Raw genomic sequence first — 19,760 nt, forward strand, 5'->3', positions numbered from 1 at the left:
TGTGACAGTGACAGTACCGGACAGCCCACACCTGGCATGTTAAGAGCTTGGAGTTGAATTCCTTCCTTCCCGGGGTCAGCCAGGCCTCAGGCATGGGTCTGAGCGGAGCTGAGCCTCACCAGGTGAGCTGGGCCCCAGAGACAGCTCATAAGTGGCCATAACAAGCTCCGCTACCAGGTGCCCGAAACTCAGGGACTGGTGTCCTCAGACTGGAGGCCTTAGGAAGGAGGGCCGGGGGACGGTGGGGCTCTTTGTCATGCACCTGCTGGCCCCATCGGTTCTCTTGCCTGCAGCCCTCCTTCAGTGCAGCAGACAAGAAAACAGAGTCCCAGCCTGTGCCCTCAGCTCAGCTAGGAGAGGGACTAAGAAAGTACAGTAACACCAGTTTCTAGGATGGAACCGGGCATCATTCTCTGAAGCCAAGATAAGAGACTCTCAGAACACAGCTGGGCCCAGGCTCAGGACCGAGCCACCAGGCCTATGGTCTCAGAGCCTGGGGAGGAGGCAGGGGTGTGGGACATAGAGCATCAAGGTCCAGGGCACCTGCTGGTCCCCCACCGCCAAGCACAGCCGTCGCCCTGCCCCAAGCAAAGGACACCTTGTGGAGGGCGCCCCCCACCCCGGACCTCCCAGCACCCTGGGTTGGAGGCTGACAGGTACAGTCATCACAGGCCCAGAGAGAACAGCTGTCTTGTTTTTGCCTCTGAGGACCGATGTTCTGGGAGCCTCAGAACGAGACAAAATGTGTTGTAGGATGTGACATGGGACTGCCTTCTTCCCGCCACTCCCTTCCTTCTGCTTGGCCCAGTGCATCTCATCTGAATGTGTCCAAGCTCCTGGCGGCTTAAAAATTCCATAAGGTGTCCTTTAAACCTCTCACCCTTCCCTGTGTTGAAACTATGTTGGGAAGGAACCCACTGCTCCCTTACAGCTCTTTCTGCCTCCCCCGCCACCCCTCACCCGCCGCTGCTGAGGTTGGCCAGCTTCTAGGAGGAGCCCCGCTGTGTCCTGCAGGCTGGGGTGCCCGTGGGGAGAAGGCAGGGCTTGCTTGCAGTGGGCAGGCTGAGGCTGGAGGGATTGGTCAGGTGTGGGCAAGCTGAGTGGGCAAGGCTTTGCCAGCGCATTTTGGGACTTTTTGTAAATAACAGTTACCCTTATTTTCGTGGTAACTTCCACAGGTGGTTGATGGTCCCCTGCTTTCTCCACGGGGAGGATGTTAGTCCTTTGCCCCCAGGACACCTGGACCCTAGTTCTGCAGCTTGCAGGAAGGATCCTCCCATGCCCACAGCACGGTGCCCGTGGCCTCCCTGTGCCACGTCCTCAGATGGCTCTGCAAAACTCAGACCTGGGCTGAGTCTGCACCCCACAGTCACGCCAGTACTTGCAGGTACCTCCTCTGTGCAGGCCTGGTCTAGGTCCTTTCCAAGGGCAACGCTTGACCCTCTGCATGTTCTGTGCCCACTTGACAGAGGAGGACACTGAGGAAGGAGGGCCATCCTCAGAGAATGGTCACAGCCGGTGAAGGGTCACTAGGGCAGGTTAGTAGGGTGGATGGTGCGACTTCCAAAAAGGAGACTTGGCCAAAGAGGGTGATAATCAGGGAACAGGCATCTCTCAGAGACAAGGTCCGGGAAGTGGTACCCAAGCCAAAGTTTGCTTGGGATATAACGGCAACTCACACCTGGTGACTCAGGGACCTTCAGGATGGGAGAAGGTGGGGGAGGGGTGCCTCGCTTCCTGGGAGATGTTAATACCATCTGTTTCTATTCTTTTAAAATATATATATATACATATATATATAAGGTAATTATTTCAATAGTTTTTCCTCCTAAATGCAAACAGCCTGAGAGCCTCTGGGGCACATCCAGGGGCCACATGGGGGTCAGGGTGCCCTCACGGTGTCCCTGTGCCTTCCCTAGGGGTTCCCGCCCAGGTGACCCAGAGAGCCGCGTTCTGCAGCCTCTAAAGAGCCAACTGGTCACAGACGGAGGAAGGGATGCTGATGTGAACAAGGGGCTTGGATAGTGATGCCCACGCAGCTGTCAGTCAGCTCTGGAGGCTGAGACCGACATCCACGGATGATCACACCAGAGTTTGTAGTTTATTTACTGGAAACAGACTCAACACACCCAAAATGTGATATTTGAAAAAAAAAAAAAAAAGTTTTTGCAAGAGCAGCCTGAAACTTTATCTCTTGCCACTTAGAAACAACACCCCATGTTTACAAAACTGAGCAATTTGGGAATTTTGTGGAGCCAAACAGAATAACCCCACACTACAGGACATGAACTCTGTCTTCAATCTGTATTTTATGCACAGCTCATAGTTAAATTAAATGCCAGTCTATATTTTATGATTTCCCGAACCATATATAATGTGACATTTCATTTCCAGTCTATTTGATGACAAACTGTGCTTTTTCTTACAGGATTGATTTATAATAAACAGCACCTATCTCCTATTAAGTAGAAATTAACGGGCTATGAATATTATTAAATATTCTATTTAAATGGATTTTATAATTTTGTTAATATAGCTATCTAAAATAAAGTGATTTTTACTTAAAAATCACTTCTTTATCATATTCTAATCAAACTGGCCCATCTGTGGACCTGTCTGAATACAATAATGGAGCAATTACGTACCAACCCACCTGTTACTGGACATTATAAGAATCAGATGAGCTCATGGTAGCAAGAAGGCTTGTAGAAACCAGAAAGTGCCTAAAAAATGCAAATTCCGTGCATTGTCTTTGCAATCAGCCTCCTTCCTCTTCAGCCACTTTCTAGGCTTGCAGTTTGCCACTAAAAGACACACTCGGCGTGGGCGTGCAGAGCCAACTTGCCTCCCCGCGTGGTCTGCAGGCAGCCTTGCTGGACCGCTCGCCCCGTTCCTTTGCTGCTCCTGCTGTAGCCTTGAATGTGGCCCCTGGAGGCGTGGGCCACACCCGCAAAGGCCCCTCACTGTTGGAGAAGAGAAGGAGTCTCTGGGGTCATCCAAACTTTTAGCTCAGACCGTGCACCCCAGGGCCTGGGGACCAGACGAGGGGTGTCATCTTTGACATTGTTGGTTCTTGACCCAAGAATATCTCAAAGGGCCCCTACGTGACCAGGAGCCATGTGTGGAACTTCAAGGCCGTGAGCTCTGTCCTGGGCTTGCAGGGGGACGCGAATTCAGAGAGCTGGGTCTCGCTGATCAAATGCCCAAGAGTCCGGTTGTCCACCAACACCTGCGTCACCCCAAGGACCATCAGCTCTGGAGCCTGAAACTCAGTTCCAGAGGGATGCCAGCTGCGCTCGGCTACACGGAAAGAACTGGCCAAGGGTCTTTCACTAGGAAATTGGGGCCTGGAGAGATGAGGGAGCAGGAGGCACAGACACAGGCTCCCCCAGGCCTCCCCAAGGTGTCTAAGCCACAGAAAGAGTGGCCCCAGGAGCACCCCCAGCCGCCATCTCCCCCACTCCTGAATCAGCCCAGCCCCCATCTCCATATGAAGTGCCGTCTCTCCCTCAGGCTGCCCCAGGCTCCCTGTGGACCTGCAGGCTTCTGATGGGTAGTGTCAGAACAGGACATGGCCTTCATCAATCCTCCTGCAGAAGAGAAGGGAAACAAAAGCCCCAGGCACCTGTCCTGCCCCCTGGACATGGGGAGGGAACCGCTTGGTCAGCCGGCGTGACAGCCTGCTTCTGCTCTCCGAGAAGCCCCCCTCAACACCGTCCCCCAGGGCTGCGTCTGATGCATGAGAGGACATGTATCCAGAAGAAATGGCCGGCTTCCTGATAACCTAAGTCCACTCAGAGAATTGTCTATGGGGACGTTTTTCTGGGGAAAGGGTCTGTGGGAAAGAAAGCAGCCTGATCAGAGCCTAGTGGGTGGTCTTTAGCGTGAGGCCATGGGCAGCTCATCGAGCAGGAACTCACCACTTTCCTTGCGTTTGTGGAGGGGACAGGGCTGCCATTGCTTTGCACCTCGAGGTCTCATGAAGCAAATCCTCATAAAGCAAGTCTGACTTTTCCCAGAGGCACAAGGATGCAAGGTTTTCGCCCAGCCAGGGACTCTACGTCAGGCCCACTGGAGGTTGTTCTCAGGCACTGGTGAGCCACAGCCAAGGCCGCCGTGAGGGTGGGAGCAGGGAGAGGAGAAGGATGACAAGGACCACCTTTCAGAGGCTCCTGTTCTTCACTGGCCAGATCCTGGATGTCTTGAAGCCAGATGTCCTGTCTTTCTCATCTTTGTGTCTCCAGCACCAAGACACCTGGGAGGCAATTAAATGTTGAATGAATAAATGAATGAATGAACGAGATTAGATGCTCACGATCTACTAATTTCAGATAATTCAAACAAAGGCAGGGTGACACAGTAGTGGAAGACAAAGTATACATTGTGGAGTAAGGCAGACCTGCTTTTCAATCACAGCTCCAGCTTTGGCTTGGAGTCACTTATGTACCAGAGTTTCACTTCCTCTTCTGTAAAACTGGAGCAAAAATCCTGTAGCTGGTGTAAGACTTGTAAGTAATGAATATAGAGCTCCTGACACAGTACCTGGTATTGACGGAGAGTTAGACACAGAGATCAATGGAACAGAATATGGAACCCAGGAATAACCCCACAAGATATGATTTTGACAGAGAAACAAAATAAATTCAATAGAGGATGGATAGTCTTTTCAAACAAATGGTGATGAAGTGATTGGACATCCATAAGCAAAACAAAAAAACTTAAACCCAAGCCTCATTTATACAAAAATTAACTCAAAATTAACCATAAAGTAAATGTAAAATGCACAACTATGGACCTAGAGGTAGGTGAAGAGTTGTTTTTTTTAATATAAATTTATTTTTTTAATTCATTTATTTTTGGCTGCGTTGGGTCTTCGTTGCTGCGCGTGGGCTTTCTCTAGTTGCGGCGAACGGGGGCTACTCTTCATTGCGGTGTGCGGGCTTCTCATTGCGATGGCTTCTCTTGTTGAGGAGCACAGGCTCTAGGCCTGCGGACTTCAGTAGCTGTGGCATGCAGGCTCAGTAGTTGTGGCTCACGGGGTTAGTTGCTCCGTGGCATGTGGAGTCTTCCCGGACCAGGGATCGAACCCATGTCCCCTGCATTGTCAGGCAGATTCTCAACCACTGCACCACCAGGGAAGCCCCAAGAGTTCTTATATATGTGTCCTGTTTGTTCTGTGTCTCTGGAGATCCCTGACTAATAGAACCACTAATCTGTTCTTCATCTCTAGAATTTTGTCATTTCCAGCATGCTGCATAACTGGAATCATACAGAGAATGCAGTCTTTTGGGATTTGAATGATCAAAATAAAAAGACGAAATTAATAACTTGTACCTCTGCTCTGCAAAGAGAGAAAGAGAAAAAGGGGGGGTGGGGACAGGAAGGGAGGGAAGGAAGAAAGAAGGAAAGACAAGTTATAGACTGGGAGAAAATATTTGAAAACCACATATCAACAAAGAACTTACATCTAAAGTATACAAAGAACCCTCGAAACTCAATAGCAAAAAAAAATCTCCAAACCATCCAAATAAAAAATGGGAAAAGACATGAACAGACATTTTACCAAAGAGGATACACGGATGGCAAATAAGCACATGAAAAGATGGTCAACATTAGAACCACTGTAAGACGTCACTACACACCTATCAGAATGACTAACATCTTAAAAATTGACAACACCAAATGCTGGAGAGGATGTGGAATAACCAGATTGCTCCTATATTGCTGGTGAGAATGTAAAAATGGTTCAGTCACTCTGGAAAACAGTTTGGCAGCTTCTTATAAAAGTAAACAGGGCTTCCCTGGTGGCGCAGTGGTTAAGAATCTGCCTGCCAATGCAGGGGACACGGGTTCGAGCCCTGGTCTGGGAGGATCCCACATGCCACGGAGCGACTAAGCCCGTGAGCCACAACTACTGAGCCTGCGCGTCTGGAGCCTGTGCTCCGCAACGGGAGAGGCCGCGACAGTGAGAGGCCCGCGCACCGCGATGAGGAGTGGCCCCCGCTCGCCACAACTGGAGAAAGCCCTCGCACAGAAACGAAGACCCAACACAGCCAAAAATAAATATAAATAAATTAATTAATTTTAAAAAAAAAAGTAAACGTCACTTACCATATAACCTAGCAATTGCAATCCTGGGCATTTATCCCAGAAAAATGAAAAGTTATGTTCACACAAAAGCCTGTACACAAATGTTTATAGCCGCTTTATTTGTAATATCGAAAAACTGGAAACACCCAAATGTCTTTCCCGGGTGCACGGTTCAACATACTGTCTATACCACAGAACCCTACTCAGCAATAAAAATGACTATGCAATTACTTGGGTGGATCTCAAGGGAATTATGCTGAAGGGAAAAAAACTAATCCCCAAAGACTGCATTCTGTATGATTCTAGATCTACAGCATTCTTGAAATGACAAAATTATAGAGATGGAAAACAGATTAGTGGTTCTGTTAGTCATGGATCTCCAGAGAAACAGAACCTATGGGATACATATAGATATATATATAAGAGGAGATTTATTATAGGAATTTGTTCACATAATTATGGAGGCCAAGTTCTACCATCTGCCGACTGCGAGCTGAAGAACCAGGAAAGCCAGTGGTGTAATTCAGTCTGAGTCCAAACGCCCAAGAACCAGTAGCACCGATGTCTGAGAGCAGGAGAAGATCAATGTCCCAGCTCAAACAAACAGAGCAAATTCCTCCTTCCTTGGCTCTTTTGTGCTATTCGAGCCCTCCATGGAATGGATGATGCCTGCCCATGTTGGTGAGGGCGGGCTGTGCCCAGTTTTCTGTACCCAGTCCATCAACTCAAATGCTAATCTCTTCCAGGACCACCTCCCAGTCACACCCAGACATTACGTGTACCAGCTCTCTGGACATCCCCTAGCCCAGGCAAGTTGATACATAACAGTAACCATCACAGTGGTGGACAGGGATTAGGGACCGATAGGATTATTTAGAAGCACACTGTTTAAATTGCAACTAGTTGAGGATTCTCCAAATATCTTTCTTAGTTATGGGTACATAGTTTTATTTAGTTACGGTCTGAGAACAAACTTTTTATGATTTCTATTCTTTTAAATCTGTGAAGGTTGGCTAAGAATATGTTCCACCTTGGTGAATATTCCATGGGGTCTTGAAAAGAATGCATGTTCTGCTGTAATTGGGTTCCATAAATGTCCATTAATTCAAGGTCTCTGATGACACAGTTCAGTCTTCTATATCTCTGCTGATTTTCTAATTGTTCTGTCGTTTCCTAAGGGAAAAGTGGCAGTCTCCAACCATAATGAATGTGTCTTTCTCCTTTCATTTTTGTTAGTATTTGCTTCATGTACTCCGAAGCCCATGCACACATGTAGGATTGTGATAGCTTCACGGAGAATTGTAATGTTCTTCTGTATCTTTGGTAACAGGCCTTGCACTGGAGTCACTACAGTTTTTTTTTTTTATTAGTTAACTTTTGTATGTCTTCATATTTAAAATGGATTTCTTACAGTCAGTTTATACTTGAGTTTTGCTTTTATATCCAATCTGACAATGTCATTTATTAATTGGTACATTTTAACTATTTACATTTAATGCTAGCTTTTTTCTATTTGTTCCATCTGTTTTTTTGTTCTTTTTTTCTTTCCGTCTCCTTTTTCTTACTTTTTTATTTAATTTTTATTGGAGTATAGTTGACTTACAATGTTGTGTTAGGTTCAGGTGTACAGCAAAGTGAATCAGTTATACATATACATATATCCACTCTTTTTTAGATTCTTTTCCCATATAAGCCATTACAGAGTATTGAGTAGAGTTCCCTATGCTGTACAGTAGGTCCTTATTAGTTATCTATTTTATATATAGTAGTGTGTATATGTCAATCCCAATCTCCCAATTTATCCCTCCCCTGCCCTTACCCCTTGGTAACCATAGATTTGTTTTCTACATCTGTAACTCTATTTCTGTTCTGTACATAAGTTCATTTGTACCCTTTTTTTAGATTTCACATATAAGTGATATCATATGGTATTTGTCTTTCTCTGTCTGACTTACTTCACTCAGTATGACAATCTCTAGGTCCATCATATTGCTGCAAATGGCATTATTTAGTTCTTTTTTATGGCTGAGTAATATTCCATTGTATATATGTACCACATCTTCTTTACCCATTTTTCTGTAGACATTTTGGTTGCTTCCATGTCTTGGCTATTGCAAATAGTGCTGCTATGAACATTGGGGTGCATGTATCTTTTTGAATTATGGTTTTCTCTGGATATATGCCCAGGAGTGGGATTGCTGGATCATATGGTATTGGGTTGGCCAAAAAGTTCGTTTGGGTTTTTCCAAACATCTTATGGAAAAACCCAAACGAACGTTTTGGCTAACCCAATAGTTCTATTTTTAGTTTTTTAAGGACCTTCACTTCCTTCATTGGTGTTAATTGAGCTTCTTAATGGTTCCATTTATCTCCACTGTTGATTTACTATTATACCTGTATTTTTAATTATTAGTGATTTCCCTAGGGTTTACAGTGAACATCTTTAATTACTGAGACTCTGTTTTCAAGTAACATTCTACTTCATGTGTTGTATAAAGATCTCATGACAATGTATTCCCAACCCCTCCCTCCCATCCTCTGGGCTATTATTATCAAGCTCTTTACCTGTGTTGTAAACACGTAATACACTACTGCTCTCTTTGCCTTAGTTCTTAGAGTAATTAAAAGGAAGAAAACTGAATTTTATTTTCAAATTCATTTATTCTATTTCCATCACTTTTCATTTCTTTGTGCAAATCCAAGTTTCTACTGGGAACATATTTTTCCCCTTAAAGAATTTCGTTTAACATTTCTTAGTGCAGGTATACAGAGGATGAGTTTTCTCATTTTTGTCTGAGAAAGTTCTTCATGCTTCAGAAATATTTTTGCTGTGTATAGAGTTCTGGATTAGCAGGGTTTTTTCATCCAGCACTTTAAAGATATCACTCCATTGTCTTCTGTCTTACCTGTTTTATCATGGGAGGTCTGCTGTGATCCTTAGAATTGTTTCTCTGTATGTAATGTGTCTTTTTCCTCTGCTGCCTTAAAGATTTTCTCTTTGTCTTTGGTTTTTAGCAGTTTGAATATACTATGTATACAGATTTGTTGCTGTTGTTTTTCCTGCTTGTTTTTTTCTTAGCCTCTTCGATCTGTGGTAGAGTTTGTCATTCACTTTGGAAATATTTAGATAAATAATGTCAGCCATTATTTATTTAAATATCTCTTCTGTTTTTTTCTCTCTCTGTTTTCCTTCTGGGATTACACTTACACAGATCTGGTGCTATCTGATACTGCCCCGCCGATCTTGGGTATTCTGTTCTGCAACCCTCCCCCCTTTTTTCTCTTTCTGTTTCAATCTGGTTAATGTCTATTGACCTATCTTACTGTTCACAGATTCTTTCCTCAGGTGTGTAAAGTCTACTGATCAGCCCCTCAAAGTCATTCTTTACTTCTATTATTGTGTTTTTTTATTTCTAGCATTTCGACTTGACTCTTTCTTAGTCTCTGCTGAAATTAACCATCAAATTCTGTGTGGTATCTACTTTTTCTATTAGAGTCTTCAACTTATTAATCAGTTGTTTGTTTTTTATTTTAATCTGTATTAAATTTGTTACAATATTGCTTCTATTTTACGTTTTGGTTTTTTGGCCACGAGGCATGTGGGATCTCAGCTCTCTGACCAGGGATTAAACCCGCACCCCCTGCATTGGAAGGCAAAGTCTTAAACACTGGACCACCAGGGAAGTCCCCAATGAGTTATTCTAAGTCACGTCTTATAGTTTCGATACCTGTGTCGTATCTGTCTTGTTCTGTCACCTGTCTTGTCTCTTGTCAATGTGTTGGTTTTCTCCTGTCTTTTCTTATGCCAAAAATGTTTTGTTGAAAGCTAGCCATCTTGAGTAGAGCAATAAAGACTAAGGTAGATCGTTTTGATTCCTTCCCTTTTGCTGCGTGGGGTTCGGATCAGCCTAGTCAGGGTATCTGATGCTGCCCTGGTTATCCAGCCTTCAAATTCTTCTAGTTATATCTTGTGTTTACGGTGGGGCTGGTATTTCTCATGGTCTGCTATACCTTTGTGCTGAGCCTCACCTTGGTGAGGGTCTCTCTCCATATTCTTGCCCCTTTTCTAGCAGTAGATTGCTATTACTCACAGCTTGTTAGCCTGGGTGCAGGAGGCAGAGCCCAGAAGGGTAATGTTTCTGTTGTTCTGATTAAGCCTCTATCTTAGGTGGGTGCTGTGTCCCTGGATCTGGGGGGAGGGAGTGACTGGAAAGGCCCAGTGCCCTAAGACCAACAGTGTGTGTTGCCCTGCTCTCTGCAGTTCCTTCCTTAGTAGATGGGAAAGGTCCATGAAGGACACTTTCTCAGAATTCTGGCCAGTCTTTTTGTGAGCACCAGGTCAGGTCCCATGGAGAGGGGCCTGCAAGTGCTTGTGAATTTCCCTTATGTCTGTGGCCCCCAAGGTTCTGTATTCTTTCACTAGGCGACACCCTTCCTTTACCAACTTGTTAACAATTTTAGCTGAATTCTTCTTAGTGGGGTCCAGCTTAGTGGGGCCCAATTAAGCTCATGTCCATCCCTCCTCAAAGGCACCTGTCTTTCCACCTGTGGCTAGCCAGTTGCCTGTGACTTCAGCTCTCAGACGGGTTAAAGGAAAGTTGTGAATCTGCAGTTTGTCTAGCTTGTTGTTATTATACTGGTGGGACATTGCTCCTTCGGCTTTTTACATCCCAAACAGAAACCAGAGGTCTCCACTCTTTTTTGGAAAATAAGTACTGCAACTTGGTTGCTGCTTCAGTTATCCTTTGTCCAGGCTAGTTTGAGATGATGCCTATATGTTTCCAGGTTAAAAGACAGAAGAGAGTTTTTTCAAAGGGGGAAAAAAAAAAAAAAAAAGGTAGCAGGTTCATTTTGAAAAGTATTTGCTGTTCCTGACATTTGCCACCAGAGGGCAAGTCACCGCATCACTCCCCCTCTCACTGGGTGAGGCCAGGTTTCCAACAGGGAAAAGTAGGTCTGTAAAGTGAGAGGCAGAGGCAACGGAAGTACCTGAGGCTCACAGAAGGCCTGTTTTCGAGGCCGCCCTAGGCTGTACAGCTACAGGTGGGGCTCCTGGGCCCTGCAGCCCCAGCCGTGACCAGCGGGCCACAGCTGTGCCCTCTGCACAGAAGACGCCTTCTGACATCCAGGCTGAGAGGCTGCCAGGAGCCTGCTGGGTGGTCAGGCTCTAGCACCTTCAGGTGATTCCGACCTTCTGCTTTGTGTGTTGGGGCGGGGGAGCTGGGGGCGTCAGGGTGGGGAGTCCAGGAAGTCCATTCCAGCCCAGCTACTGAGTGTAGGAATTTCCAGGAGCCCTTTGGTAGGGAGGCTGAGAGGACTGTAGAGCTGTACCACTTTAGTTGGTTTATCTGAAACAAATAAACCAAAATCACAGTGGCTTCACGTGATAGAAGTTTGGTTCTCCTGCAGATAAAGTCTAAAACAGGTGTTCCTGATGGGCAGGCAGGTCCCCTCCAAGTGGGGAGTCAGGAGCCCATTCCTGATATCTTGTAGGGCCACCATCATCAGAAGGCATCATGGTGGGAAGGGGTGTAGGGGAGAAGGCGCACCCACCCCTAACCACATTGCCCAGGGCTTCCCACAGCACTTCTGCTCACGTCCCATGGGTGCGAGTAAGCATGTGCTCTTTCCTCATGCCAGGGTGGGGGCCTGGGTAGGCGCCCTCAAGGCACCTCTCCCGTGGGAAGGTGGACAGCCAGACCCAAAATCGCCCACGTTGCACCCACAGAAACTGCTCCTAACAGGTTATTATTCTAAAACAGTGTTTCCCAGATTTGCTTGATTTTAAGACCCACAGAGGAGGCTTATTTAAAATAGAGTCCTTGGGCCCGTTTCCTGGACACTGGTTTGGCCATCCGCATGGGCGCCTGGAGTGGGTGCCTTTACCAAGCCCTCCAGGGAGCCATGCTGCCCTGTCTACAGAGGAAGCCTCTACCCCCTGCCCCCACCCATGGGGGGGAAGCCGGGACAACCCTCCCTCTGTTGTCGTGGTGACCCTTGGAACTATGGGACTAGCTCCTGGGTATGGCCAAAGGGAGGCTGGTCCTGAGCTATCCTGCAGCCCTCCCTGGGTGTGACGACCCTGCAGCTCAGGCCGGGGCGGGGCAGCCTGTGTGTCACAGCCACATCAAGGCAGGACTGAGCAGTCTGTGGCCAAGGCGGACCAAGCAGCCCCTGACCTCCCAAACCAGAGCACAGTGCCACCCAGCCACATCGAGATGAAAAGGAAAATCTGGAGCAAAGCTGTGTTTCCCTTATATGAGGGGTTAGGGGTTGGGGTGGAGGAAGAGGATTATTTGTGTGTCTTTAGCAACTGGAAGGCAGCACTGGGTCAATGTTTCTGATTTCTTACCAGAAAATCAATAATTAACGGTATTCAATCATAGATGTTATGTATTTATTATTTATTGATTTGTCTTTTCTGTTTTTGCCATGACTCCCTTGTCATGAATCTTGGGGAAGTGACACCAGATTCATGACCAGCATGGTGGGGGGGGGGGGGGAGGGGGGAGGGGGAGGAGTAAGGAAAAGGTAGGGTAAACCCCAGGGAGGAGCAAGGCCCCCTGCATCCTGGAGTGGTGCCTGGGGGCTCAGTGTCCCCAAAGATGGGGCTCTTGGTGCCAAAGGAAAGCAGCGTGTGGGAGGCCCCATGTGTTCAATCAGGCACAGGCAACATCTGGCCGCCAGCATAGGAGCAGGAGAGAGGTGCTCCAGGGCCTGAATGGGCAAGGATAAGCCTGAAACAGGGAGGCCCCCATCCACGAGCTTTCAGCTCCTAGCCCACTTCCCCCTCTAGAAAGGGGCCCGGCCACACCTGCCTCCTAAGCCGGTGGGACAGCGGAGGCGAGACCTCCCTGTGGAGGCCCCAGCAGGGTCTGAGCGTCACACCTAAAGGTGCACCAGGCCCTGCACCCACACGTACCAGCCCCAGCGTTTGGGCAGGCTGGCTCCCGAGGCAGCACTCAGGGCAGCACCCAGTGCTCTCTCCACCAGCCACTGGCACGGAGCCCAGCTCCAGCAAACCTAGCAGCTGGCCTGGCGGCGCCCCAGGCTGTGCTACTCTGCTGGGGCCTGACGCTCAGGTGAGGCCTGCAGGGGAGCTTAGTGCAGTCCCCACGCAAGGCTGCTGCCCAGAGGGCAGAAATGGGATGGCTCCCGTTCTCTCCCCGCATTCTTTCTGCCCCTGACAACAAGAGTAAGCACGTCACTAGGGGGCTGATCCCACCAGGCCCAGAAGCTCCCAGCAGATCCCAGACAAACCTGTAAACACCCGCCTCCAGCCCAGCCTTTCTGAGGAGGGCCCAGGTTCCCCCAGGGCAGGGGTGTGTTTTGATGAATCAGTCCCTGGGTGCAGTGAGGAGCCCATCTCTCCTCACTGCCTTGTCCACCTACACGTTCCCTCCTCAGAAGGCTCACTGGTCAGCCCTGGAAAAGCTTGCCAAGGCTCCCTCAGCCTGCTGTTCACCCTCAGGGCGCTATCACCACCTGACAGCCTGAGCTGTATGTCACCTGTTCATGCTGTCCCCAGTACAGGATGTGAGCTCCCGCAGCAACACAGACTTGCTGCATGAACTCACGAACGAGCAGATGGGCAGGCAGCCCTCACTCCCCTTCTCTGGGAGGAGATGGCCGGGCCTGGCCCCAAGCCCCCTCCCAGGTGACCTTGCTCAGTGCGCTGTCTGGCCTGGGTCCTTCGTTAGAAACCACAGAAGCAGTAATAGCTTTTTTTTGTCTGCTGCCCAAGGACGGCACCTGCCTTTTGACCCAGGTCAAGCCCAGGTCTCCAACTGCTCTTCAGCGTCCACAATAAAGAGGAAACTTTTTAAACTGTTAGTGGTGCGTTTGAAACCTCCGGCCTTAACACCCCCGCTGGCGTAGAGGTCCTGTATACACCTCCATTCGGTTTCCTCAATCATGGAGACACCTGGTCTCGGTGGCCTTTTCCTGTCTTCCCTGGGGGTCGCGGGGACTTCGAGCCTCCCGTCCCCCTCCCTGGGCCACCTGGCACGGGTCTCTCTCTTTTGCGTTCCAGCCGTGATCCCCCTGACGGATTCAGAGCACAAGCTGTTGCCTCTGCACTTTGCGGTGGACCCCGGGAAGGACTGGGAGTGGGGGAAAGACGACAATGATAACGCCCGGCTGGCCCAGTAAGACCCTACCCTGTGTCCGCTCCCCTAGCACCCTACGGGGCGGGCTGTCTCCGGGCTTCCCGGGGAGGGGCTGGGCACGGCGCCCCTGCTCCTCGGGGCTGGCTGGCTGCGCAGGCGGGGTGCGCGCGGGCGAGCTGGGGCGCATCTCACTCGGTGTTCCTCTCTCGATAGCCTGATCCTGTCGCTAGAAGCCAAGCTGAACCTTCTGCACAGCTACATGAATGTGACGTGGATCCGGATCCCCTCTGAGACCCGGGTGAGCCTGGCGCGCGCCGGGACGGATGGCAGGCGCACTCGGCCCGGGGCGGGCAGGCGAGGTGCATCCCAGCCCTGCCCGCAGCCCTGCCGCCCCACCGCCCCGGCTCGGCTGCAACGCGTGCCTCTGTGCGCGTGTGCCTACGAGTTGGACGTAGGCGCGCGCTACGGCTAGGGGAGTTTTTGTCCCCTTATTTTCTCCAGAGGGACAGGAATAAACACGCCCACTCAGAAAACAAACCGTAGGCAACTCACAACACAAAACTCTCTCTTGCCGAGATCGGAACACGATGTGCTGCCACGGAGCGGAATTAACTATAAAACTGTGTGTGGGTCCTTGGAACGCAGGGAACCGAGGGCGCGATTCCTCGGCACCCTCTCCTTTTCTTTTTCTCTCCCCTCTTTTTCTCCCCTCCAGGAGGGGAGGGCTGTGAGAAAGGGGGCTGGCGCCTCACTTGGCCCCCTCCCCCAGGGAGGACTCATGCTGGCCCTGCCTCCAGATGCTAAGAGGGATTCTCTTTATGTATCTGACTGATGTTTTTGCGATCCCAGTAGTGAAGTCCCAGGAAAAGGGATTTGTTTAAAAAAAAAAAAAATTACAAATAATTGGTCTTCCTCAGACATAAATTTACTTACCCATAAAGTGGGGCTCGTAACGAATATTTTTTAAGTTTCATGAGGAAAGCAAGGAGGGCAGTGCCCGGCACACAGTACCCAGGACAAAGTGGCACTGTTCAGAGTGCTTTGTACTCCAGCGTTTACGTGTATCTAAACTTCACAGGGCTCCCTGAGGCAGGTCCCGATACCCCATGTTACTGACGGCACAAGTAACAGTCAGTGGCAGTCTGGCTCCAGAGTCCAGCTGCCTGGAGTATGTCATGACGTGGCTGTGGGTGTTCTTTTCTCGCCCCCACGAGGGCTGTGAAGGCAGCAGCTCTAGATGGAGAATCAGGAGACTCTCAGGCTGGGACACAGCTCGGGTTTGGGGCAGTGAGGCTGGAAACCACACCGCGGCCGCGGGGTCTGCCTCCACCGACCGCGTGGGGCCAACTGATGTCTAACCTCCTCCCTTCCCTGCCCTCCCTCTCCCCTGCAGGCCCCTCTGGCGCAGCCAGAGTCCCCGACGGCCTCGGCGGGGGAGGACGTGCAGTCCCTGCCCGACTCGCTGGACTCGGACCGCGACTCGGTGTGCAGCAACTCCAACAGCAGTAACGGCAAGAATGGCAAGGACAAGGAGAAGGAGAAGCAGCGCAAGGACAAGGACAAGACCCGCGCGGACTCTGTGGCCAACAAACTGGGCAGCTTCAGCAAGACGCTGGGCATCAAGCTGAAGAAGAACATGGGCGGCCTGGGCGGCCTGGTGCACGGCAAGATGAGCCGCGCCAACTCCGCCAATGGCAAGCACAACGACCCGCCCGAGCGCGGCAAGGAGAAGAAGGCCAAGGCGCGCAAGGGCAGCAAGGAGGAGTCGGGCGCCTCGGCCAGCACGTCGCCCTCGGAGAAGACCACGCCGTCGCCCACGGACAAGACGGCGGGCGCGTCGCCGGCCGACAAGGGCGGCGGGCCCCGCGGCGACGCCTGGAAGTACAGCACGGACGTGAAGCTGAGCCTCAACATCCTGCGCGCCGCCATGCAGGGCGAGCGCAAGTTCATATTCGCCGGCCTGCTGCTCACCAGCCACCGGCACCAGTTCCACGAGGAGATGATCGGCTATTACCTGACCAGCGCGCAGGAGCGCTTCAGCGCCGAGCAGGAGCAGCGGCGCCGCGACGCCGCCGCCGCCGCCGCCGCCGCCTCCACGGCCAAACGGCCGCCGCGCAGGCCAGAGGCCGAGGGCGCGCCAGGCCCCGAGCGCGCCTCGCCGGGCCCGCCGGCCGGGCCTCCCACGCAGCTGGTGCTCAAGCTCAAGGAGCGCCCGAGCCCCGGGCCGGCGACGGGCACGCGGGCGGCGCGGGCAGCGGCGGGCGGCGCGGCCTCCCCGGGCCCCGTCGGCGGCGCGCGACGCGCGGGTGCCAGTGGACCGGTCCCGGGCCGCAGCCCCCCGGCGCCTGGGCGCCAGAGCGTCATCCACGTGCAGGCGGCGGGCGCACGGGACCAGGCGTGCGCCCCGGCCGTGGGCGCGCTGCGGCCGTGCGCCACGTACCCGCAGCAGAACCGCTCGCTGTCGTCGCAGAGCTACAGCCCGGCGCGCGCCGCTGCCCTGCGCACCGTCAACACAGTGGAGTCGCTGGCGCGCGCCGTCCCAATAACCCTGCCCAGCGCGGCGGGGGCGGCGGGAGCGGCCGAGCCCAAGTCGCAGACCTACACCAACGGCTTTTGCGCGGCGCGCGACGGCCTGGAGTTTGCCGACGCCGACGCGCCGGCCGCGCGATCGAACGGTGAGGGCGGCCGGGGCGGCCCCGGCGCGGGGCCGGCGCAGCGGCGCTGCCAGCGCGAGAACTGCGCGTTCTACGGGCGCGCCGAGACCGAGCACTACTGCTCGTACTGCTACCGCGAGGAGCTGCGGCGGCGGCGCGAGGCGCGCGCGGCCCGGCCCTGAGCGTGCGCCGCGGCCCCGCCGGCTGGGCTGTCCTCTCCACGCTGTTGGTGTCTCCTCCGCGCCCTGGTCCACCGGGAGGCCGGCGATCCTCTGTCCGTGCTGTGTACGTGTTTGGTCAAACGTTTCTAATGGTGCCTGAACCTACACTGACGCCACTCAGGTAGTAGACGGATAGGAAACAAGTCATACTGTTGGAAGTGGGTGTGCTAGCTAGCATCTGCCTCGTACCTGTGGAAACTCAATAGCCATTGCAAGGGTATTTTTGTTCTTCAATAAGAGAAATAAAGAAATTTGCAGCCCTTTGTTTTTAGAAGGGAGTGTTTTACATGCCTTTTTTTTTTTTTTTTTTTTTTTTTTTGGCTTTTTTCCCTAACCCGGCGACTGACCTCTTCCATGTAGTGGTCACCTGCGTGCGATTGTTGCCACCCAGGGTTTCGAAGCAAACGCGCGGCCCCGGGACCACGGTGGCGGCTCTGCCTCGGGCTCCCACCTGTGCCCCTCCCGGGCCCCTGGAGGACAGGGCACTTGGCCTCCCAGTGGCGCCCTGGTGGTCCCTGTGATCCTTTAGGAATACACGGCTCCATCTCATAAGCAAAATCTCCTCCCACAGTCCCCGGCTCGAGCGACATTCACACTGCCATCAAAGCCGTGGGCGTCTGTAGGATGGGCACCGGACAACCTACCTCGCAGGGCGCGGTGAGGTGTAGCGATCGCTTCCGGTGCCGGGCAGCTCAGGTGACAGGAGCTTTCCAAAGACACCTTGGGGCCCAAAGGCAAGGTTCCGAACTCACAATTTGGAGTTGACCATATATGAGCAAAGATGACAGCCCGCTCACATTTCTCCTTCGAAGACACTTCCACAATGCTCTGGCCAGAGGGGCCCCTAGGAAGCGACCATCGGTGCCCCAGGAGAGAGGCGAGAACTTGACCCTGCGGTCACTCTGTAAGCCCCCTCTAGGCCGCCCTGAAACCCGGCCTGCGCCTCTTTCCAGAGGGAAGGGGCTGAGGGCCGCCGGGAAGGAAGCCCACCCCCACCTCCACCTCCACCCGCATCTGTCTGGGATCAGCCAGGTGGAGGGGCACCGCTCCCATTGGGGTACCCTCTGCAGGGTGCGGGTAACCCTGACTGTGGCTCCAGAACACATTAGGGGCAGCCCCATCCCTGAGCGGTCCCTATTTTGGTGCCTCCTTACATTTCTTGAGGAAAAAATAATGTGTCCTTAGCTACCCTGTTCTGAGCAGCAATATGCAGCGTCTTCCTTCCAAGATTACCTCTGGAGAATACCGTTCTTGGCCAAGGACACTGAGGCGTTAAACCTGCCTCACTAGGGAAAGATCTCGTTTCCAAGAAATACAGATACGATGGGTAAAATCCTCACTAGCAAAAGAATCCTTTAAAACCTGTGAGAGCCTTAGAATAGCCTCTAATAATCCCAAGAAAGAGAGGAGAAAGCACCCAGCTTCGATGTGGGTGTATCTTCAGAAAACACAGGAGGTAGACCATCTCTTCATTGGCGCCAGCTTCTCCTTCTCTAGAAAGGATGCTTTCCCCCGATATAAAGAGCAGAAAAAGAAAAAAAAAAATACGGAAGAGGATTTTTTTTTAACTTGTTTGAAGAATTATTGATATAATAAACTAATTTGAGTATCTCCTGTGAGTAATTCCTTTTTGTTTTTAATTATCCACAGCACGTGGAGTTTTCAGTAATTTATTCAAGGTTTACATAAGTGGTTCCTTAAAATTATTTATTAAATAGGATCTTAAATCTTTTGAAAGTTTTACTTTTCGTGCTAAACGATACTTTCGGTGTGTGGTAATTACTAACATTCATGTTCCTCATATTACTGGGGTTTCTTTTGTTAAAAAAAAAAAGTAGTTTTTAAAAATTCTCTCATCAAGAGGGTTTGTGGCAGCTCTTTGGACTGATTCTTCACATCATGCTGACCAACTGCTTTGCCATCCAAAGCTGTGAGGTCACAGGAAATAAATATTGCTTCACGTGTAGACGCCAGTTCCTGCCCTGCATCTCACAGAAGGTGGAACAGCCAGCCTGGAAAATGCCCCCCTGTGCATTCAGAAGCCAAACACGTACGCACAAGAAGTCAAGGAGGCAGAAAGTAATCTCGTGTTTGTTTTTTAATTTTTTAACATGAAAACAGCCAACCAGAAATTTCCAAAACTGGCTGTGCAAATATTTTATCTTTCTCATGCTCTCTGCCAGGTTAAAAAAAAAAGAAAAAAAAAAAAAAAAGGCAAACTGAGAATAAAAATGGTCCATTTGTAGTACCAGAGGAAAAAGGAAAACCTTTAAAACCAGGCAGTGTAATTTGTAGGTAAAATCAAAAAACAGTGACCTGTTCTAGCTCCTTGGATTTCAGAGTCACCACCACCACACCCACATCTGATATATGTGCCATAAATAAGAGCCTGAGATCCAACCCCAGACCCCACCCCCAGGCTCCTCCCCTCCCCTCCCCCCCTGCCCCGCAACGTGCAAGACCCCTGCACCGGCCGCTCCTTGTGCAGGGCGCCTGTGGGTGTCACTCCCATCTGATACGATGCCCTCCGTCCACATCGTTTAAAAATAGGCGTTTCCTCTTGTGAGAGATCTGGATCCATCCTTCCTCTAAACAGTGTTAAAAACTGAGAGAGCCCACTATTCCCTTAGATGTACTGGTCCAGCCACCCACCCCACCCCACCCCCGCCCCAGTGTTCACAAGAGCT

The 19,760-nt window shown here is 50.9% G+C and overlaps 1 protein-coding gene across 1 annotated transcript in view; it reads left to right on the forward strand.

The window, feature by feature from the left end:
* LOC132360361 (OTU domain-containing protein 7A-like) overlaps positions 1–17,034 on the forward strand; it is a 381,868-nt gene extending 364,834 nt beyond the window's left edge. The window contains exons 12-14 of the mRNA XM_059915424.1: positions 14,123–14,237; positions 14,412–14,496; positions 15,592–17,034. Coding sequence (XP_059771407.1) covers positions 14,123–14,237; positions 14,412–14,496; positions 15,592–17,034 — 1,643 coding nt within the window. The remainder of the gene's footprint in view (positions 1–14,122; positions 14,238–14,411; positions 14,497–15,591) is intronic.
* Positions 17,035–19,760: the final 2,726 nt, after the last annotated feature.

This window comes from Balaenoptera ricei, chromosome 2, assembly GCF_028023285.1.
Source record: "Balaenoptera ricei isolate mBalRic1 chromosome 2, mBalRic1.hap2, whole genome shotgun sequence".
NCBI lineage: Eukaryota > Metazoa > Chordata > Mammalia > Artiodactyla > Balaenopteridae > Balaenoptera > Balaenoptera ricei.